Source organism: Hemicordylus capensis, chromosome 4 (genome assembly GCF_027244095.1).
Source record: "Hemicordylus capensis ecotype Gifberg chromosome 4, rHemCap1.1.pri, whole genome shotgun sequence".
Lineage (NCBI taxonomy): Eukaryota > Metazoa > Chordata > Lepidosauria > Squamata > Cordylidae > Hemicordylus > Hemicordylus capensis.
The window spans coordinates 51,712,696-51,736,382 of record NC_069660.1 but is presented as its reverse complement, the minus strand read 5'-3'; the positions used below and the strand labels follow the sequence as shown (position 1 = coordinate 51,736,382).

General features: G+C 43.5%; 1 protein-coding gene across 2 annotated transcripts in view; it reads right to left on the bottom strand.

Moving 5' to 3' along the window:
• The window catches only part of DENND2D (DENN domain containing 2D), a 55,809-nt gene that overhangs the window by 10,346 nt on the left and 21,776 nt on the right, over positions 1-23,687 (bottom strand). For both annotated transcript variants that reach the window (XM_053243369.1, XM_053243370.1), the window contains 6 exons: positions 11,721-11,798; positions 10,756-10,896; positions 3,675-3,823; positions 2,531-2,708; positions 2,374-2,415; positions 657-741 (listed from right to left, as the gene is read on the bottom strand). In XM_053243369.1, coding sequence (XP_053099344.1) covers positions 657-741; positions 2,374-2,415; positions 2,531-2,708; positions 3,675-3,823; positions 10,756-10,896; positions 11,721-11,798 — 673 coding nt within the window. The remainder of the gene's footprint in view (positions 1-656; positions 742-2,373; positions 2,416-2,530; positions 2,709-3,674; positions 3,824-10,755; positions 10,897-11,720; positions 11,799-23,687) is intronic.

Genomic DNA, 23,687 nt, shown 5'->3' with positions numbered 1-23,687 from the left:
TGTAGGTCATCAGGAAGTAGGACTTTATTTCGCACAAACATACACACACACACAAATTCTTCAAAATACGTAACAGATATTTATAATAAATAAAATGGTTTCACACAACATGGCATGATAAAAAACATGGGGAAATTTCATGTGACTTCTAAGCAGAGTCCATTGACGTGGGCTACAGGGAGCAGACATAAATCAACTTTGCTGAGTTTCTCAGAATTTGCAGACACTAATCACTAATGGGGATTGTGGAGACTTAATGTGAACAAGGGTGCTCTTCAGTCTTACAAAATCTTTAACCAAAGAGCTTTAAGGCTCAGTGTATACATTCATTAAACAAGAAATGTCTACAGCTTGTAGACAATGGAGGCAACATGGTGTATTAACTATTCAAGTAACTGTGGTGACCTAGAGACAGAAAATCCAATTCCCTGGGATTACATTGCAGAAATGCTATTATATGTGCAAGCATATGGCTCCAGAAGAGAGCCTTTGCCTGCTTGTATATAATCTCAATGAGAGAAATGTCTCCTTCCTTAGTTCATCAGCCCAAAGAAGATCACGTGGGACTCCTGCTCTTATCATATGTGAAAATCTCCCCAATGCCCCTATTTTCTTGTGTTTACAGAGAAAGGAACAGACAGGAAGTCCTGGCTTACACTGTATGTTGTTGTTTAATGTGGGCAGAGAGGACAGCATCTCACTCTGTAGCTTGGCAGGCAAGATCTCTTCTTCATCACCAACCTACAGAATTATTAAGAGTGAGGTTACAAGAGCTGCTCACCAAGAAACAGCACAGCCATTGAGGCAAAAGGTCATATTTGCTTACTTAAAATACCTATACCCCACCCCTCCAGCACACTACTGCTTGGGGCAGCTCACAACATTAATAAAATAGATACAATGTAAAATAAAAGATTAAGTTAAACCAGTTAAAAGATCAGGCTAAAACCACATTTAAAATTACAAATGTTTTAAAAGTTTCAAATTAAAAATTATTAATAAAAAGCTAAAAACTGAGAAGCCAGGATGAGGAGGTTAAAGAAGAGGAGCTATAGCTTGGCAGACCCCTCTTCTAATGGCAGGTCTATAGGGTAAAAACACATTTCACCACTATCGTGCCCAAGACATACTCTGCTGGCTCTCAGATCAATCTTCCATCTAGATTACTAGTCTCTCTGCAGCTCATTAGCTATCACTAGGAACCATTAGTCATCTCCTGATACCTGAGCGGGTGCTAAGAAGGCACTTAGTATCATGAGGATGGGAAGATAATTTCACAGAGAGGTCATGAAACAGGTGATATAGCAACCTGAAAGATGAATTTGCAATCAAACCCGCTCCACTAGAATATATGGGAAGGGACCATATAGTTCAGCAGTAAATCTGCAGAGTACCAGGTCCAACCCCCAGCATCTCCAGTAAAAGGATCAGTTGTTGTAAAAGACCTCTGCCTGAGTTCTTGGAGATCTGCTGCTAAACAGAGTAGACAGCAGACTGAATCGACCAATGGTCAATTTGACTCAGTACAAGGCAGCTTCATATTAACAAACAGCGATTTACAGAATTCCATAAAAGAAGTAGGCAGGCCCCTGTCCCCAAGGGGCTTTTCATCTAAAACAAACAATGGGGAACAGAGTGTCACATGTGCAGGAAAGCAAGGATAGCAGAGGGCATGAATGTGAGCAAATGCAATAACAGCTACTTAAACAGTTAAGTCAGACATCTCAGGGAAAAGATGAGATTAGAGCAGGGATTTGAGGGGGAAGAGACAGCACCACAAGTTCAGTGGAGGGTTTCCATGCATAGCAGCAAGGATTAAAGGACACAGCCATGTTAGGGAGTAAGAAACTCTCAGAAGGCTGAAGGTCCTAGAGCTAGAGGACAAGCAGTGGTGGCTGATACAGGTGCTGCTGGGGGGCGGGCGGCACCTTTAAGGGTAAATTAGGAGGTGCTTACTTCCTGTGGAGCCAATCCTCTGCCACAGCAAGTGATGGGTGGTGCACTACTGCTGGGTAGAGTTTTCAGGTGCGGCAGTACGGGAGGTAAGCACCTATTAATATCCACCTACTAATATACCCTTAAATGCGCCTCCCGCCACCCTCCCAGTGGCACCCGCACCAACTGCCACTAAGGTGACAAGAGGTCATGAGAAGGAATCTCACTGGAAACAGGACCGGAAAAACAGAATGGGGCAAGGCCATGGAGCACCTGATGATAAGGACATGGAGTTTGTGTTGGATAAAGGAGGTGATGAGAAGCCAATGAAAGGGGCAGAAAATGAGGTGGGGTCCAGAGGAGCAAGCCTTAGTACAGCATGGAAGTTCTTATCACAGGTCTACAACTGGGGATAATGCAGAATTCAGACAAACTCACCAATTTCAGGAACTTCCCTTCACACAGATCAACAAGTAGAACCTGTAAGGCAAATAACATCCAGCTTCACCACTACTGTCATAGTCCCAAAGATGAAGTAACATTTTGCTCTCTTGCCTATTCAATACTCCTTTTTCTCACTCATGCAAGACGGTACCTCTTCCATGGGTTGATCCAGAACCTCTTCCAGGTAGCGCTTTTGGATCCCAACCATGAAGGGCGTGGGGCAACAGACAGTGCTGAGGAGCTGCTCTGGAACTACTGGGATGTATGTATGTGCCCAGGTAAAAGGATAAAGAAGTGCTGCAGCTGCATGGATGCACTTGGAGAGGGAACTGAAAGGCAGACACTCAAAAGGTAAGGGATCGGAAAAACCAGCTGCATCAGTGCATGAACACTCTTTCTATCCTTATTATTTCATTGCTTAAACTTATTGTATTGTTTAATGGGAGAATCTCTGCTGGCTGTACTTGCTGTCTGCATGCCGTGTGCAACCTGCAATTTGAATTCCCACAAAAGAATTATGTGCTATGGAAATACGATGTGCTTTGGAGATACAAGATGGGGATCTTAATCCAGAGAAAGTCAAGCTTAAGTCCAATTACTCAATGGGGTTTAAGTTAATCACAATGAATTTGTTATACTGATTTCAACAGGATTTAAGCATGATTAAATTCCTGTACATCAGGGATTCTCTGCCTTGGATCCCCAGACAACCTTCCTGGATCAGGCCTAAGGCCTATCTAGTCCAGCATCCTATTTCACACGGTGGCCTATCAGATGCCTCTGGGAAGCCCACAAGCAAGAGGTGAGGATGTATCCTCTCTTCTGCTTTTGCTCCCCTGCAACTGGTATTTAGAGGCATCTTGGCTCTGAGGCAGAGGTGACCTATACCCCTCAGACTAGTAGCCATTGAAAGATCTGTCCTCCAATTTGCCCAGCTTAAAGCCATCCAAGCTAGTGGCCATAACCACATCCCGTGGCAGAGAACTCTGTAGATTAATTATGCATTGTGTGAAAAAATATTTACTTTTATCAGTCCTAAATTTCCTGGCAATCAGTTTTATAGGATGACCCCTAGTTCTAGTGTTGCGAGAGAGGGAGAAAAATTTATCTTTCTCCATGCCACCCATAATTTTATAGACCTCTAATATGTCTCTCTTTAGTTACCTTTTTTCTAAAATACAGATCCCTCAACCACAATGGCCTTCTGCTAGGGATTATAGGTACTACAGTCCAACAACATTTGTTGACCCCAAAGTTGGAAAACTATTGCTCCAGATTGAAGCCAGGGTGTTTACCTGAGTTCCTCAGCCAGGAAAACTATTCGTCGTTCTAGAGCTGCTGAGGCAAATATCATGAGAATCTGCTCCGGACTGAGACACTGTAAGAGGGCCTGAAATTCCACATGTTCCAGGCGAGAATCCAGTGGCCGTGTTAGCTCAAGAAGCTGTGGGGAAGCAAACAAAACTCAGTGGGTTGGTATTGTTAACATATGTAGACCTAAGAGCAGTGGATGTCTTTTTTCCATTGGCTCAGCAAAGATACTCTTCTCCCAGCTATACATTGATATTAGAATTCCCTAGGTTTAAGATCAAAAGGAAACATCAGGGTCAGCTATGACAACTTACCTAGAGCTGGCCTAGAGTATGGTCTAACACAGCTACTCACAATTTTTGCATGTTTCTTAATTCCTGTTATCTAGGGAAACACTTTTTTCATAACAACCTAACAAAAGAAATCCAAAGCCGCATAGGACAAGCAAGAACAAAATTTAACAAAATGACGCTCTTCTTCTGCGAAAGTAAACTAGATTTGCAACTCAGAATCAGAATGATGAAATGCTACATCTGGTCTCTTCTCCTGTATGGATGTGAAACCTGGACCATCAAGAAAGAAGCACATAAAAAACTAGAAGCCTTTGAGATGTGGTGTCTCAGAAGAATACTAAAGATTAAATGGACCAGCAGAACAAGAAATGAAGTAGTACACTTAAAAGCAAAAACACATAAATAATAGAGACAATCAAGAGGCGCAAACTGGAGTATTGTGGACATATCCTCAGAGAAGTAAAGTATCAAATACCACCACTACTCCTAGAAAGAAAGCTTGCAGGAAAAAGATCAAGAGGAAGGAGGAGGAAGGGATGTATGAATGGACATGAAAGAATGGCTAAAAAAGGACACAATATATCATCCACAGATCTAGGGAGTGCGATTTATGGCTTCTGCTGGCTGGCAACCTCCCAATTGGAGAAGGCACATGAAGAGAGAGAGAGAGGTGTTTCTTAATGGGGTATTCAGCTAAAAGTTTCAATAGAGAAGTAAGTAGGTTCAATTTATCTATTGAAACATTTAGCTGAATGTCTCATTAACAAACATGCAAAGGTTTAATAAAACTTGTAAGTAGCCATGTTAGTAAAAGGTAAAGTGTGCCATCAAGTTAGTGTTGACTCCTAGCGACCACAGAGCCCTGTGGTTGTCTTTGGTAGAATACAGGAGGGGTTTATCACTGCCGCTTCCTGTACAGTATGAGATGATGCCTTTCAGCATCATCCTATATTGCTGCTGCCCAATAAAGGTGTTTCCCATAGTCTGGAAAACATACCAGCATGGATTCGAATTGGCAACCTCTGGCTTGCTAGTCAAATCATTTCCCCGCTGTGCCATTAGGTGACTATAATAAAAAATCCAAACACCACAATCTAGTGACATTGTTTATTAGGGTCAACAATTAAGACATTTGATATGACTTTGAAGAACAACAGGTTGCTTAGCTATAACTGAGGTTCTTCTAGTGGTCATCTGCCCGTTCACACATGGTCATCTAGCAGTCATCTGCCCATTCACAATAAGTCTATATTATTATTTTTAACCTTTCCACATTTAATTCATCATTACTGTTTATTTCTCCCATATGGATCTGGATCAACAGGTTCAGGTCATAATGTAGCATGCTTTGAGGAGAGTGGTGAGGTTCAGACCTGGGTTCCTCATTTGGGATTGCAAAAGTAGGCTCTGGATCAGGGTTCAGAGGCAGTACTGGGTTGACTGGGAGTTGTGGAGCTACTGACACTTTTTCTTTTTTGGAATTTTAGGAAGATGCTGACCTGTCGGAGAGGCCGGGCGCTTTGGAGGTGACTTCGATGTGCTGCCAGCCTCCAGGGCTGCCTGGAGAGCCGCCACCATCTTTTTCTTGGAAAGCTCCTCACCCTGGTCATCTGGGTGCTTGGTGAGTTTCAGCTTCACAGGAAAATCATCCTAGGTGCGCCTCCCTCCTGACTGCCCTGATTTAGGGCTATTGGTACTGAGCACACCGCCTTCAGTACCAGCAGCATCGGTGCTGAAGTCTGAACGGGTAACAAGACTTCTTTCGCTCCAGAGCCAAGCCCTGGATCCCTAACTTGGGAAGGATCCAAACTGAATGGGCGGGTGTCTTGTGAAGTACTTGGAACTGACGCCATGGTCGGCGCAAGAGCCTTCTCCCACAGTAGGGAACGTAGGCGAAAAGTCCTGTTTTTATGGGCTTGCTTTGAGAGCTTGCAGCAGAAGGAACAAGCCTCAACCTTGTGAGATTCTCCGAGGCAACTTAGGCAAAGCGAGTGGCCATCCGAAAAGGTAATCTTTGCATGACAGAGCATGCCTGGTTAAAAATGATTTTACTGGCCATTCAAGGAAGGCCAGGTCAGGAAAGGGTAGGTGGGGCCCGATTCCCCTCACAAGAAACTGGAATAGTAATTAAATTAATTAATTAAAAATAAACTAGGACGATGGGATGAAAAAAATTGCAAGGTAAAGGGGGGAAACTGTTCACAAAAGGTGGGAAGGAACAGGTTAGGAGGAAGGCAGAGAGGGGGGGGAATCGGGTGTAAAAGCTAAAGGCAAAAGATGGGAGAAAACATTGAGAGGTTGAAGGAGGAATAAACAGTAATGATACATCAGGGTGGATAAAAATCAATTATTTTTTAAAATAAAAAATAACCAGATTTTGTTTATTTAAATCAGATTTTTAAAATTTAAATCAGATTTTTAAAATAGAATACTTTTTGAGGGGGGAAAATCTATCTAAAGATAGTTTTCTATTTAAGATACATTACAGTCCAAAGGTATTCACAATGTCATACTCTTCCAGAGGTTTCTGTAAGATTATTTTGGGCAATTTTCCTATCTAGAAGAGGACCAAAAATGAAACCTTCATCTGGTTGTAAATATTAAGATTATACCAGCAAAAATGAGTCTTTATGTAAAAAAAACCACATGATTTAAATCTAGTCTTACTGACTAGTGATTTAAATCGATTTGATTTAAATCAAATCCACTCTGTGATAAATTAAACGTGAAAGGGTTAAAAGTAATAATATAGACTTATCAATTGTTCATGTGTGACAGGCAGAAACCACGCCAAAGAACCCCTCCTGTTAGATAACCCATTTGTGTATTTATTGGCTACAATTAAAGTTAGTGGCTCACATTCTGTGCAGCATTCCATGCACTGCGGGCACTGTTGCATCTTCCAAATGCTCGAACACATGTTGTGGAAATGCTGAAACTGCACAAGCGAGTTGTGCAATTGGCACAGCCATTATTTCTAATGGCTGTGCAATTGTGCACCTCCCTTGGCACAATTTCAGCATTTGCACAACATTGTGATGACCCCCATGGGGGTGGTGGAGGAGGATTCCTCAGATGAAGACTCAGAGCAGGGGGAGCAGGTTGAGACTCCAGTTGACTTAGCAGAGCTGGAGCTGATAGGCTTGCAGGCTCCTCTGCCTCCTTCCCTTTCTCCTCCTGATCAAGCCTCTGAGGCGCTTGAAGTCGAGGCACCTGTCCCAGATCGCCAGCAGCGACATGTGGCCAGAGTACAGGCTCAAAGGGAGGAACGCCACAGGTCAGAAAGAACAGGTGTTCCAGCTCTGACCTGGCTCAATCTCCCTGACAAGGCTCAGCTGCAGTGATGGGCGGGACTCTTAGCACACAGCCTATTCAGAGAAGCCTGAAAGCTGGATCTGTGCTGGAAACAACATCCGTGGTGACCAGCCCTGACCATGAGCAACCTTGACCTCGAGACCGAGCCTGTTCGTTTGTACTGACTACAATTGTGTTCACCCCTGATCCTGATGTCTGTGGAATTCCCAGTGCTGACTTCTGGGAACGTTTTGGGTCTACGCTCTGTCTCTGTTCCTGTCGGACTGTGTCTGGCAGCTCTCCTGTCCCCTATGAAGACAGCAGTTCTCAGCGGCTGGGCAGCTGCCAGCAGGTCATTACAAACATGCACGGTAGCTCAAGTTTCATTCAGAAGCAGCAGCAGCGCTTGCTGTGCACAAAATGCCTGTGGAACACTGAGTGGTATGTGAGCCACTACTGAAGGAATATTCCTGCTCTCCCCCTGCAGAAAGCAGTGTTCAGAGACTCAATGCCATTTGCACAGCCGGGCACCAACTTGCAGCCTGGCAATCTGAGGCTCTGCACTTCACCCATTGGGGTATGCAGTCACCAGGACCTGAAAGCACACACTACACCTGCCAGGATATAATTAATGTGTGGAACAGGAATACACTGCGTGCATGCGAGGGCCTCATAAGGTGGAACGGAACTTCCTATGAGCAGAATAGAGGTGATGAACAGCTGATCTCCTCACCACCCTTTCCCACGTGCCATTCAGCAACAGTGGCCCATATGTGCAGGTGGCTGTCGCCATCTGTTGCCATCACTGATCGGTGAGTGAAGGTGGCAGTAAGAAGTATACCAACTCAGCCTTTAGGTCTTTGCCTTCCTTGGAAATAAGTCCCATTGTATTTAGTGGGGCTTATTTCCCGGAAGGAAAACATGCAAAAGATTGGACTGCACATCTACCATACTCACTCTTCTCCAGCCCAACATTTGCTCCTCCTTACTTGCAGATATGTGCCTTGGCCTCCACACAGAGAGAGAGAGGAAGATGAAGCCCCATGTCTATATTTCAAAATACTGCAGATACAACTGCATACATAACCCTGGGATTTGCCATATTGCATGGAAATCACTACTACAGTTAAGGCAGAGAAACTAATGTTTCTTTCCAGACTGCACTTGTTCATCTGGTCAGGCCCCATTCAACTGCCCACTAAGGGCTTGCGAATATGCCAGGGCTGTTCTGACCAGTTCTGCCTATATCCATCCTGGAACTGGAAAAAGGCCACAGGCACACAGTATAACTTTCTGTCTTGGTTCAGTGAGCAGCTGCTTTGCATGCAGAAGGTCCCAGGTTCAATTGCTGGAGGGATCTCCAGGTAGGGGTGGGAAAGGCTCCTCTGTGAAACCGGGGAGAGTTGCACCCAGTCAGTGTTGATAATACTGAGCTAGACTGACTCAGTAGGCTGTTTCCTGTGCAACACGTTGCCAAGACCCAGGCTCTGCGTTCATACAAACACACGTATCAGTCAGGACTTGCTACAGTTCTCACCCCACAAGCTCAGTTTTCCCCCGGACTTTACAATGCAACTGCCAGACATACACATCAGCAAACCAACACCTGATTCAGCAATTTCTCTTCCCCACCCATTCCCTTATGCTCCAGGCTGTCTGCCTTTTTATTTTTTTAAAGTACTATTTATTCAATTAAATGTAGTGTACATTTGTCCTTCTCCTCCCCCCCCCCTTTCTTAAAGCAGATTCAATTTTCAAAACATTGTAAAACTGCTCTAGCAGGGTGAGTGTAAGTGATGTCATTGCTATTCCAACCAATCTATGCCATGCACAGCTGACTTTCATGAAACATTTGGAACCAGTTTCCTTGAGTTTGATTCTTCAGGAAAGTGTGTATATTTGTACCAAAGGCAGAGAGAATACTTCCACCACAGCATGACTATTTTTGCTGTGCACAGAAAGCCTGTACAAAAACTGGTGGAAGCAGATGTTGCTATGCCCATTTAAGGTTATCAAGGGGGTGCTGATGCTTTTGAAGAAAATGCTCTCAGCAACCACTATCTAACTGCTTCAGTTGCCAGAATCACTGAGCAAGCCAGGAAATCATACCAAGCCTTCATTCTCTGGCAGCTAAAATGAAGAAATATCAGGACAGGAAGTCAAAGTTGTTAGTAAGGCTGCAAAGAAAGAAAAACGCAGCAAGGGCTGCTTTGTGGCTCACCATCTATGGCATGTTATTAAGCAGCAGAGCATCTTGCCAGGGAAGAAGCTTACTGAGAGCTAACAGAGTGGCCAGGTACATCAGAGGACAGGACTCTTGTATCTTTAACAGCTGTACAGGTGAAGGAATCTGGTCAGGTGCAGATTGTCATGTCATCATACTGCAGAAGTGAGAAACTCTGCTTATGTCCCAATCCCCTCTTCCATGCAACTATTAAAGAGCCCTATTTTCTGTTCCACTTAAAATGTTAGCAAACCACATTCCAGTCATATGTTGTCTTCACTGTGACCCCAAACGTAACACCAATGCAGATCACTCTAGCTGTCATGCCTGGACAAGCAATGCCAGTAGGGCAATCGGATGAAAAGGTAGTCAAGGATAGGAACATAGGAAGCTGCCATATACAGAGTCAGGCCATTGGTCTATCTATTGTCTACACACACTGGCAGCGGCTTCTCCAAGGTTGCAGGCAGGAGTCTCTTGCAGCCCTATCTTGGAGAAGCCAGGGAGAGAACTTTAAACCTTGTGCTCTTCCAAGAGTGGCTCCATCCCCTGAGGGGAATATCTTACAGTGCTCACATGTGGTCTCCCATTCAAAGGCAACCAGGGTAGACCCTGCATAGCTAATGGGACAGGTCATGCTTGCTACCACAAGACCAGCTCTCCTCTCTGTTAATTGGTATATAAAAAGAGGGAACTTGGGGCAAGTGCTGCCTGTCATGCAAAGCTGCACCTGCTGAAACTCCCTCTTCTCTGCAGCCATTTAATGTCCAGGAGCCTTGTCCGCCTTTGCGTCCGGTCATCCTAAACGATGGGCCATGTACGTGCAGAGCATCTCTATCGGGGGCTGAACTCTAGCATAGCCTTCCAAGGGCATCTCTGACATTGTGCATTTGCTCCACTCAAAGCACATGCTGGACAATGTACATGTCCAATCTGCCCAGGGCCAGATGCTTTTCCTCTCCCACCTAAATGATGCCATCCTCACGGCCAACAGATCATTTGCTACAAGGGCAAATTACCAATCCAAAGCTTTCCGACGTACAAAATTGTGGCTCATGCTCCTGACAAACAATCTACATCATCTGTCTACCATGAGGTTGATGAAATCCAAACACACCAAAAAAGGCTGGCCAGACACACATATTTTGTGGACATTAACTCTGTCCTCATTGCATCCCAAGCTGATCTATTGCCATTATCAAATTATTTAGCAGCTGTGACAGAACCAGCCAAAATGCCTAAATAGGTACAAACCTCGGTTCCTGAGTCAGGGATGAAGCTTTTAATCGTGACAGTTTTTCCTGGTGCTGGAAAGGGGGATTCACGCAGACCCTGCATAAAGGGATAGATGACTGCTGCAGAAATCTGTCGCCTTTTCTCTACCTCATCCAAAATCTAAAAGAAGAAAAAGGACTTCAGTAATCAAGCATCCTCTCACAATCTGCTCCTGGCAAAGGCTCTGTCTGCCTGTCTGAAGACTGACCAAACAAGGAAAGCAAGAGTTCTAAGCAAGGAAGCCACATCCTTAATGGACAAAATGTTTACTTGCTTTTCTTCCATAAGTATCCAGCTTCTCTTGCTTTTATTTCAAGGGCATTTTATCTTCATAATCATCACCACATTAGCCAGTGTGGTGTAGTGGTTAGAATGCTGGACTATGATCAGAGAGACTCGAGTTCAAATCCCCACCTCAGCCGTGAAACTCACTGGGCGACTCTGGGCGAGTCACTTCTCTCTCTCAGCCTAACCTACCTCACAGGGTTGTTGTGAGGATAAGTATGAGCTCGTACACCGCTCCAGGATCCTCAGAGGAAAAGTGGGGTATAAAAGGAAACATAAATAAATAAAATTAGGTAGGGGAGGCTGAGAGGGAATATTTTTCCCAGTTACTGAATCACACTGGCTCTTCATTCTCATAAAGTGTGCTTAATCTGTGCACATGCAAAGTAAGTTTCTACTCAGTACTGAGTATCGTCCCAAGGCATGACATTTGGGATTAGAGGGCATAGCTTCCAGGCAGGATTGAGGCCTGACGGTCTGCCTTTTTCCTTTCTTAGAAATTAAACACTGACCCTTCACACGAGAAATACACAAAGCTGGTAGATTTCATCATGGAACAAGATAAGCAACTCTGAGCCCAGTTCATCACTGTTTATGTGAGAGCAAAGGGCTTGGGAGGTGGTGATGGGGGGTATGGGGAGACAGTCCAGAACTCCTACCTTTGAGAAAAGGCCAAAGCAACCCAGGCAGCTGATGATGCAGTAAACCTCCGGAAGACGAGCACCTCGTCCAGATGGCTGAAAAACCATTTTGCACATTAAAAAAGTTAACCACCACCATATTTTATTTTCTGGCTCTTTGGCTTTATTTTTGAAATATACACAATGTTCCCACAAAGCAGTTAAGAGGAGTTGGCTTAAATCACACAAAGGTTAAGGCCCCTAAATTAGCTTTGGCTACAGAAGAGCCAAACAAAAATGAAGGGCTGTATGAAATGACCCCTGGGGACAGCACATTTCATTTTCTCTATAGCAGCTGGATCTCTGTAGTCACAAATTTGGTCACCAAAGATGACAGGCAAAGACAGAAATAGAGCCCTGCCTCCCTCTTTCACAGATCAACAGACACTTAGTACATTTGACACACAACAGCAAAAGTAAGGGGAAATTCTGGATCGTCCAGTTTTGTGGAAATCTCTTGCAGAGCGTGCAAATGAGATTTAGCAGCAGGAAGTAACAGACTCTCAGTATACCTGCAGAGTGCACCAGAAAAACTCCCGCTTTTCTTCAGTTATCTAAAGCCAGCATATAGTTTATTTTTAAACTGTTTTGATCCCCAAGGAGGCTGCAGTGTGTACATCTATAAGGGACATTCTCAAAAGACACAAAACAATCATAAAGGGACCCCCTTCTAAAACATGAGGATTTTGACATGGAAAAAATTGTAATCAGATGGTGGAGAGGGGGTTTAACCCTATTCAAAAAACCCTAAGCTGGCCAGGATGACACATGCCTTAGTTAAATTTCGAGTTGATTGCTGTAATGCATTCTGCTGAGGAAGACTTTGAAGACTGCTTGGAAACTTTTGTTGGCCAAGAATGTGGCAACCAGGCTGTTTACTGAAGCCAATTATAGGAAGCATTCAACTTCCTTATTAAAACATCTTTGCCAGAATCCAGTTTGTTTCCAGGCACAACTCAAAGTTTGGGGATGACCTATAACATACCTGCCAACAATAGCGATTTCCCCATTCTCCTGAACAGGAAAATAGGGGCATGTTGGTGGGGTATGTTATAAAGCCCTTAACAGCTGGAGATCAGGATATCTGAATGATCACCTCCTCCTGTGCAAACCTGCCCATGTCTTAAGATCAGTAGGGAGGACCTTCTCCTGTTCCACTATTGGCTGGGACACAGAAGACGGCCTTCTCTGTAGCTGCACCCAGGCTTTGGACTCCCTGCCAAGGGAAGCCTGCCTTGCCCCTTCCTGGGAGTTATTCACACATGGCTTCATGCCCCGTGGTATCTGAAGAGAGAATCTGCTTTGCAGCAGATTCGCAAGATGTTTAATTCGGGGAATTAAATTGACAGTTCACATAGCTGTCGGCTCCTCCCCGCACTCACTGACAGATCTTTTTCCTGTGCGTTCCCACCTACTTGCTCCGGTTTTATCTTCCAACCACTCACAAATCAAACCACAGAGGAAGAGGTGAGAACTTTTAAAAAAAATAGTTTGACAGCTAAGAGAGAAAGACCAGCATGACAAGTTACCAAACAGCTGGATCAAACAGCAGGACACTTAACCCTTGCCTTTGTGAGTGACTGCCTTCATTACATCATGTTTCACCCCCCCACACACCCCTAATGGAATCAGCTTAGACAAAAAAGGGCTCAGGTTACATCTGTTCTGCATATCTAAAGTCTATTTAAAACAAAGGAAGACAAACATATTACTGTCTGTGCTTGTGTTTAATTCAGAAATTTCTCCCTTCCCCTCCCACAGAGTATCACCAATCTGCAATACCACCATACACCCCCAGCACTTGCAACTGCAAGTCACTTACAGCCAGGGGCGTATCTAGGGTAGGGCAGGCAGGGCACATGCCCTGGGCACCACTTGAAGGGGGGCACAAATTCTTAAAATTAAATTTTTGAAAAAATTGCCACCAAAAACAAAATGGCCACTGCACATGCTCAAATGGCCTCTGTGAGGCCCTAGGCCATGCCAGGTCTCACAGAGGCCATTTGAGCATGCACAGTGACCATTTTGTTTCCAGCAGCCATTTAAAAAAAACCCACACAATTATTTTTAAAAATGGCCACAGCACATGCTCAAATGGTCTCTGCGAGGCCCTAGAAGCCAGCGGTGGGAGGGGTAACCTTTGCAGATGCCCCCCTCCCATGGCCTATAGGAAGCGCCCCAAAGGGGCTACAGGTTAAAAAAAATTAATTTAATATAAGTCACTGTACACATATTCAGTTTGGCACTATGTACAGAGAATCAGGGCTTGTGAATACTGAGCTGAAGCTTATGAGCTAGGATTGTATTCATTTGCTCTTACTTTGCTTCTTATGATAGGTGAGTTAAATGTGGTGTCTTAATAATATGGCTATTAATGGTGAGTTTGTCTTTGAATCAGTGTGAAATCCTTAGTATTAAGGCCCACTGGGAGTTTCTTGCTCTCTTTCTCTCATTTTAACTGTCTTTCTGAAATACCAGAATATATTCCAAGCAGTGACACAGTTTACTCTGCATATCCTTTAATTATTTTCAGAGTATCTGGGAAAAGCCAAATTCTCCATTTATTTTTAAAACTTATGCAATAGTGATGCTACAATGCATAGTAGAGAATTAGATAGGCACTTCTGTTTAGTTTTCCAAGTACAACTCCAAATAGTATTTGGGTATTTCTTGAGCCCCAGCATACTGAAATTTGTAGTTTCCCAGCATTTTTTGGTCTGGCTACATCCACTGCTAAATAGTTTTTGAAATTTTAAAAGATTAACGAGCTTGGCTTATATTTTTCAGCTGATATTATAGTAAAGTTATCTAAAAGATGGGTGTCAGATGTTTGGACAGGGGGCGCAATTTCAGTGCTTGCCCTAGGCGCTATTTTCCCTAGATACGCCTCTGCTTAGAGCAGACCCCGAAGAGCTGTCAAACTCCCCTTCATTGAGATTTGAAAAACGCCGATTTACTGGCATGACCACCCCACACATAACAGACAAAACTGTCGGGCATAACAAAAGTCCCATCCCCCCATCCCACAAAAACCTCTGAAACTAGAGGATTTTTTAAAAAGCCAGACATACTTTGGGCTAAGCCAGAATTTGCAGCCAACATTTGGGTAAAAACAAATCCTGTCTGTCATGGCCCCTGATAGCCTACAGGTACTTTGGGGTAAATCCAGCTAATATGTGGACTGGCACACTCCAATCCAGAGTGGATTCAAAATAAAAACTCTGTGTGTCACCTCCTGGTGATTTTCTTTTTCTTTTTTGCTAATGTACATATATATCTGCCAAGATTTTAATCTGTAATCCTTTTTACCTGCTGTTGGGGTAGCCCGATAGAATGATTGCTGTTTCAGTTCCTATGATTGTGATAATTTATCTACTGCTTGATTCTATTGTCGATTTGACGTTCTGGAGATATTTTATTTACTGTTGCGAGCAGCCTTGAGCATTGTTTCAGTGGAAAGGAAGAATATAAACTCCCACTAAATTAGGGTAAGCAATCGTTGTTGCTCCAGCTGTTGTTGAACTGCAACTCCCATAATGATGGGAGTTGCAGTTCAACAGCAGCTGGAGTACTAACGTTTGCCTACCCCTGCTCTAAACAAAACAAAGAAGCTGTGCAGGGGCCAAGTTCAACATGCATGTTCACCGGTGACCGCTGGGAGAAAGTATTTCTAAGAGCACGCATGCTGGGAGGGAGCAGGTTTGGAACTCTGACATACTAACTGAAAACATCCTGTCATTGCATGCCATGTGACAATTCCCTGTAGTCCACATGACAGACAGCTCAGGTGCAATCGGGTTGGGAAGTCCAGACCTTGTTGGGAAATCAGCTTGGGAAGTCCAGACCTAGCTGTGTGCTACTTTCTTCCAGTTGAGCACTGCTTCCTGCCCTGCCTGTTTCACACTGAAATGCTGAACAGGAGGACGCGCAGAAAGCTTGCACAGGAACGTGCCCTGGTTCAGTCTGGGACTTCCTAAAGGTGCAACAAGGCAAGATGTGGCACAATCCATTCAAGAACAATCTCCATAAAGTGTGTAGCTGTGGGGATCATTTAAAGAGCAGCATGGGCTGGCGGGAGGAGAAATCTTTCCTCTTGTCACACACATCCTCTTCCTCCACAAGCCTCTTTTTAGTTATTTTTCTCCCAACAAAGTTTACTTCTGATCATGGAGCCCAACCAGCAGAAACACTGCTTTTAAAAAAGTAGCATCAAGAATAGGGGTATGGAAGCAGATGGGGGAGGTATGCATCTCCTCTCTCCAACACTACACTTTAAAATTCACCACTATCCCTTGTTGTAGGGATTTAGCAATGACTGCATTCTGACACACCAGCTTGCTGTTATCATATCAACCAAAAAGCCCCAGGTATTGTAGCCTTGCCTTGTAAGGAAGGTGCTCTAGGCCCCTGATCATCTTGTTTGCCCTCTTTTGCACCTTCTCCAGTTCTATAATGTCCTTTTTCAGGTATGGTAACCAGAACTGTGCACAGTACTCCAAATGTGGCTGTACTATAGATTTGTATAAGGGCATTATATTAGCAGTTTTATTTTCAGTCTCCTTCCTAATTATTTCAAGCACTCAAAGAAACAAACCATTAATATAATACTACTAGCTGGGCCGGGCACAGAACATCTGCACCTCTGCTGGCCCAGCCAGCCCGCTTCTCCCCTCCGCCCTCCACCCCTGCCCACGGTTTCTGGCTGGTGGGCTGGCCAGAAAGCTGGCCTGCCAACTCCTCCCACCCAATTCCTGGTGGCCGGGTCAGCCCACCGCTGCCTGCTCCTGCCAGCCAGTGGCCGGTACCCCTATTTCTCCCCCATTGCTAATCGGCAGCTGCTTACGAACTCTCGTGAGAGTTGCCACGCATGGCATTAGCAACGGGTACACCTAGGAGAAATAAATATATAGATGGTTTATTAGAGAATTTGGTAGGGAAGCAGAACAAAATTGTCCTTGCCACAAAATTATCTTACTTGAATTCATATCCTCCCTCCATCTGGGGAGGTAAGACTGATACTGATCCTGTGTAACAGAACTTAAAAGAAACAGGGCACAGCATATCAAACAAATATCCTGTGAGAAAGATTATTTTTAGGTGCTAATAACACGTTACGTGCAAATTCATGTTAACAGAGCCCCAAAGTTGATTTTTAAAAAAAAAAAGAAAAAAGAAAAGTAGCTACAGAGGAATTTTGAGCAGAGAAGCAGTGTAGGGGGTGGTACTTGACATGGTTCCTGCCTGCTGTTTCTTCACTCCAAATCACCCCCAAGTGCCTATTATTATCATTTCTCCTCCCCACATGGTTGGAAAAGAATATTTTGAATCCCACAGGAATGAATGTTGCATCTGAAGGCTGAGAATTTGAAGCAAATAAAATAAAATAAAGGGAGGAAAAGATTAAGGTTAAGCACATCACCTCTAGTTATTCTCTGGTCATAATCCTGTCCCCAAAGTCGCTTTTCCTTTAGCAGTCATAGTTTTTTTAAAGGCACTGGCACTCTATTACACACATTTGTGCATAAGTTAGTTATAAGTTTATTCGGTCATTGACCAGCAAAGATTTGTGCATAATGTGCAGTAGGCTTTTCATTTCATTGTACAGATACAGGAACTAAGAATGAGAGTTAGTAGCTCACTCAAGAGTTCCTCTTGTTCACGGAAGGATCTGAACCACATCACTAATGTTTCATCTACTGGGTAATAACTGACTCTTGGATCATGGTAGCTGAACAGCCACATTCTACTTCATTAAGCTAAGGAACAATGGGGAAGTCTCCTAAGAGAGCATTTTTAACAGTATTAATCCATTAAGCAGCTCACCACTGGGCAGTGTTGTGGTTTTTTCCGTTCTACATGAAACAGTTTATTTTAAAAACCTATTTAAAGATTAACATTTCCCTGGCAGAGCAAAAATGGCCTCTCATTGGTTGAGGCAATTATGACATTAGCAGGGCTCAAACTCCTTGCAGCCTTTTGAAATGAGTGGGAGACCTGACTGAGTTGTGTAGACTTGTTTTGTGCTGATTCCTGAACATGACTGGAAAAGGATTTGTAAAAAGAAATTCAGGAAATCTGCCATTTGTAGATTCCTGCATGGTATCAAGTTTCTTTGCTGGCAATCAAGATTACATCAGAGTGGAGATGAGGGAAGTGAAGAATGCAAGATTAATATTAGAACTGGTTCTTTAACTCAGAAAAATACCCCTCCCCAAAATGTTGCCCTCTTACCTGGCATGCCAGTATAGGGGGAATGTTTTTGTTTTTAAATTCTCCCCTTGAAAAAAAGGAGACACTGTGTGAAACAAAGTATGGGGTGAACAGTGCACGTTTCCTGCTCTTTTTGTCTTTCACTCTAGAAACAGCTGAGAATAATTTCTGTCAGGCTATTCATATGACCAAGTGGTGGTGGTGGTGTGTGTGTGTGGGGGGGGTGAGGGTCCAACTCACCTTCCCCCCAGACGATCAAGAAAATGCTGTGTGGAGTGTGCCTCGCGCTCCCAGACAATCGGCACTGCTCCAAGCAGCGTGGATCTCCAGAGGCTAGGACATTGCACATACCTGCCAACATTTCAGAATGAGAAGTAGAACAATTTTTTTACTCCTCTACATCCTCCTCTGGGTAGGTAGACATTGGGTGGGGGGCAAAAATCCCCCATCCACCCTTGGGCAGGCATTCTGTGCTTAGCTAATAAATGGCAACAAGCCATAGCAGCTATCTGATCTCAGAAAAGCAAAGTCAGTGTTCAAATGAATCTGACCCTTTTCTGCAGGGATATATATAAACTGAGAAATTAATATTCTGAAAAGCAAAGAAGCCAGTGCTCTTTCAGACAATCCTACCCTTTCTGCAGGGATATGAAGGGAGTGCTCTCTTAAAAGAATCAGACCCACTTTCCTGCAGGGAAATCTGTCCGCTCAGAGAGGGAACCCGTGGCCCGGCTCCCTTCAGATCTCGCCAAGATGGTCTCCTCCTTCAAAGCTGCGTCTCAGACTCAGATGACCCTCTGAAAGAAGGCACCAGTGGAAATCGGGATTTTCCATTGCGTGATTGTGAGCTGGGAATTTGTGGCCCAATTAAATGGGGGCAGTTGACAGGTTTGGATGTGTTCCAGCCTCTGGATAACTCACAATGCAACGTGTGATAAGGTGCATTGGGGGATACCCCCATGAGACAGGCACTCTAGGCACCCATCTCTGTGTTTGCTTGGGCTGCCTGTAGCCTGAGCAAATATGAGCCTGGCTGTGGGGTAAAGGGCACGCTCACACCCTTAACCCTGGCTAATGGCCAAATTTAAAAGTAGGGTTAGGCGCCATGGCAAAACAGGGATCATGCTTGATCCCAGCGCTGCACACAAGCAGCCTAACTTAGGCTGGGCTGCTCATAAGAATATGCTCCTGGTGAAATCTGCCCCTCCCTTCAGGGAATGTGAAATCTCTTGAAAATAAAGGGCAGTCATTGTGACACTTGAATGTATCTACCCAAGCTTTCCATTGCTCTTTAGGTGCATGCACAAATATTTTTTCTGGTGTGCTTTTTGTTGTGCTCTTACACAGTTGTACTATATGCCATGTGTACCTTCTCAGTTTTTCAAAATTACAGTGGTTTTTAGTCACCTCACTCTCAAGGCTCAGGATGACCAGGCCTCAAAGAAAGACACCAATGATGTCACAGCATAGCCAACATGGTTGCTGCCCGTTTTGGGAGACGTGGCAAAGTAGGAAATTCATGTCTCGATTTACCAGGTGACTTGTAATCACTTTGTGGTGAGAACTGAACTTTTTTTTAAATTTTTTTTAAAGGAGATATCCCCATTATAGGTTGCCTAAGCATGTACAATGCAATCTAAATTTAGGGGTGGAAGCCTACACATTATATCACAAATGTGGATTCCCAGCTATGATAGCTTCCCATTAACTCAGCTGTTAATCACACTTAAGATATCAGATGACCTAATGCAGCTAGTGGACTATATTCTCTGTGCACAAGAAATGCCACCATCGACAAATGACCAGACAGTTACTGCTTGACATTGAGAAAGGAACATACACTCCTTTGGATGACATCTCAACCAGAACAGCTTCTCCACTGATGGGTAGAACAACAATGAAATCCAACTGCATACTGTGTAGATTTTATCTATTGATGTTCCCTGGTCAAAGCAGCAAACAACCACAACAAAAGATGGTCAGTTTGCTGAACTAGCAAACAGAATGTCAATATGCAAACCCCTGGGAAGAACAAATAAAACCACCTCTGAGCTTTACTGCTGCAGGTCAGCTCATAAGGCTATTCCCTTAGCAGGCTGTCTTGTTCTCAGTAATATGCAAAACCAAAAACAAACACTACACTCTTGCCATCTAAAAAAAAAAAGTGTCTCCAGTTTAGAGGTGGACATTAAGAATGTTCAAAATGCATTCAAAGAAGAGTGACAGTGCAGATTGTGTGACAACAGAAATTATGACACAGATATTCTAGTTAAGTATCTCAGATATAAGGAAGCCTAGAAAGTATGCTTCCTCAAATCACTGGAGGTCAAAAAGTTCAGTGTGGTGAAAAAAGGCCTCTCTCTCCCTGGCAGAGCAAAAAGGAGCAGCAGACACTGCCTTGTGTCAAAAAGGAACCCTTTGCAGTGAATAATGGCTGTTAGTCCTAGACTGAATGTGAGAGCGAGGAAAAGGTAGGCTGGCCATTGCTGCCTGGAACAGCAAGCACAGCAACGGATTTGGGAGCACCCCAAAGGTATTCAGTCAGAGGCGTAGCTAGGAAAAATAATGCACTGAAATTGCGCCCCCTGTCCAAACATCTGACACCCATCTTTCAGATAACTTTACCATAATAACAGCTCAAAAATACAAGTCAAGCTCGTTAATCTTTTAATATTTCAAAAAATATTTAGAAGTGGCCGTAGCCAGACCAAAAAATGCTGAAAAACTACAAATTTCAGTATGCTGGGGCTCATGAAATACCCCAAAACTATGCGGAGGTATACTTGGAAAACTAAACAGAAGTGCCTGTCTAATTCTCTACTATGCATTGTAGCATCACTATTACAGAAGTTTTAAAAATAAATGGAGAATTTGACTTTTCCCAGATACTCTGAAAATAATTAAAGGATATGCAGAGTAAACTGTGTCACTGCTTGGAATATATTCTGGTATTTCAGAAAGTTAAAATGAGAGAAAGAGAGCAAGAAACTCCCAGTGGGCCTTAATACTAAGGATTTCACACTGATTTAAAGACAAATTCACCATTAATAGCCATATTATGAAGACATCACATTTAACTCACTTATCACAAGAAGCAAAGTAAGAGCAAATCCTAGCTCCTAGATACAATCCTAGCTCATATGTTTCAGATCAGTATTCACAAGCCCTTATTCTCTGTACATAGTGCCAAACTAAGTATGTGTACAGTCTTATATTATATTAAATTAATTTTTTTACCTGTAGCCCCTTCAGGGGTCTTCCTAAAGGCCTTGGGGGTGGGTCTGCAAAGGTCCCCCCCCCCCGCTGGCCTCTAGGGCCTCACAGGGACCATTTGAGCATGTGCGGTGGCCATTTTTTAAAAAAAAATTAAATGGCCGTTGAAAACAAAATGGCCGCCATGCATGCTCAAATAGCCTCTGCATGTCCTGGCATGGCCTGGGCAGGCCATTTGAGCATGCGTGGTGGCCATTTTGTTTTCAGCAGCCATTTTAAAAGATTTTTTTTAATTTTAGAAAATGGCACTCCCCTTCAAGTGGCGCCCGGGGCACGTGCCCTGCCTGCCCTACCCTAGATACGCCCCTGTATTCAGTGGGAGCACCACTTCTCAGTATTGCTTCACAAAAATTAGAAGGAGAGACTGCATTTTTCCAGAGGCTCTAAATTAGGGCTGCTCAACTTTGGCCCTCCTGCAGATGCTGGCCAAAGTAAGTGCATGGATAGCAAACCAACGAACACACATAGACTGCCAAAAGAGGGTCTTTGTTTTATTGTGGAGACTATTAAGGCATACCTTTTGTCAATATATTCAAAGACCCAGCAAGCCTGCTGAGGAGCCAGTGCAAATATCTGAGGAAGCAAGTCATCTTTTATGAGAGACTGGTCGAGAAGCCGGGCACAAAAGAGACAGAAGAAAAGGAGCCAGAGAGGAAGGTACAAAGCTGGAGACAGCCTGAAGTGAATTATCTGACAGAAAAGAGAGGAAAGAAGTCAAAGAAAGAGAGACATACAGTAAGCCTGAAACAGAGCAATTAAGGGCTGTTTTGCACCATGTTCACATTGTGGTTTTAGTATGTTTCCCTACTGAATTCCATCAAATGAGAGGCAGCCCCATACATATTTCACTGTTTGTCAGAGGAAAACACAACAAAGGTACAGGAAGGCATAACCAGTCCAAGCTTGCTTGCAGTGTGAATATATAATATGCCTTGCTACTTCACACATTAAAGGGTTCAGTGCAAAAACATAACAAAGCGTGAGGCAGTTCTGAGAAGGAAGGTGTGGGAGGTTTCTGAATTAAACAGGCACAGGGAGAAGGACTAACGGCAAGGTTGCATTATGCAACAATGAACAGCAAGTTGCCACTCTTCCTCCAGAAATATGAACACTTCTCTGTTTCGCTATTTTAAACTCCACAGAAGACTTAAGCTCTGTTCAATAGCTCCACATCACATGTTCACTGAATGCTCGGAGTGGGGAGCAGGATTGTGTCTGTGATCATCATGCCTCCAAACTCCACATAAGTTCAGATGAACATATGAAAAGGGCCCCTATGTGCGTGCAGCTGTATATGTATAGAGGCTCTTTTTGTACATTCAGCTGAATGTGTGGTCTGTGGTTAAGCTCACGTTGCAGGGGTATGACCCTGCTTCTCTCCCCTCCCTATGTGTTCAATATGCACATGGGGAGGGAAGAAAAACAAATGAACAGGGCTATGTTGGTACCCGATACACAGCTCAGAGGAGCTGTGGGAAGGCATGGTCTCTGCTGAGAATTTCTTTTCTCCTTCCTTTGTAGAAATAAGAGGTGTTTTAATATTTTCCCCTTGATTTCATACAATTTATTTTCCCAGAAGGGCAACTTTTCCATATCATTCCAAAGTTGTTGCTATTGTTCCTAAAGGCCAGTTGGCTTTTAGAAAACAACTAAAGATGCATGTCTTTTTTAACCAAGCTTTTTAGCTATCTGATAGTTATGGATATTTTAATTTGATCTTTTTATATATTTTAATTGTTAACATTTCTTGGTTTGTTTTATTGCTGTAAACTGCCTAGAGACCTTGGTAGTTGGCAGTACACAAATATGATAGATAGACAGACAGATAGATAGATAGAATTCACCATTTTTCTAATTCTTCAGTATAACATTGTGCAGAAAATATCTACTTAAGCAAGATAGCCCCAACCCAATCCTACTGGGGAAAGAATTAGCTACTGTCACTCAAGGCTATTTAAAGCGCAATGATTCACTATTTTAAGTGGGGGGTGGATCTTGACATATAACACACCACAAAATATCAGCATTCCTCTCTACAAATAAAAACATGTTCACAACTTGAAGTCTGTGCCAAGTTCTTGTGCAGGCCACGTGCAGCGAGATAATTTATAATTCACAGACAATCCCTTATGTGGCTCACTGGTTAATAAAATAAAGGAAGCGGGGTTGGTTTAGAATTAGATATACAACTGGCTACTCCTAAACACAGAGGAGAATTGGTGAGCATTTCTCCCCTCACCCAGTACATGCCCTAATCATGTTGCGTGTGTATGTGTTTGAACTGACTCTATATGAAAAGTTTTGAATATTACATTAAAGTATTATTATTAAAACCACATAATGAGGTGGGAAAGAATCCTGATTGCCTATGCTCTTTTCCCACACATTTAAGATGGACTGGCTGGAGCATGGTAGTTTATGTACACGCCCTAAGATCACATTAACTGTTAGAGCACATATATG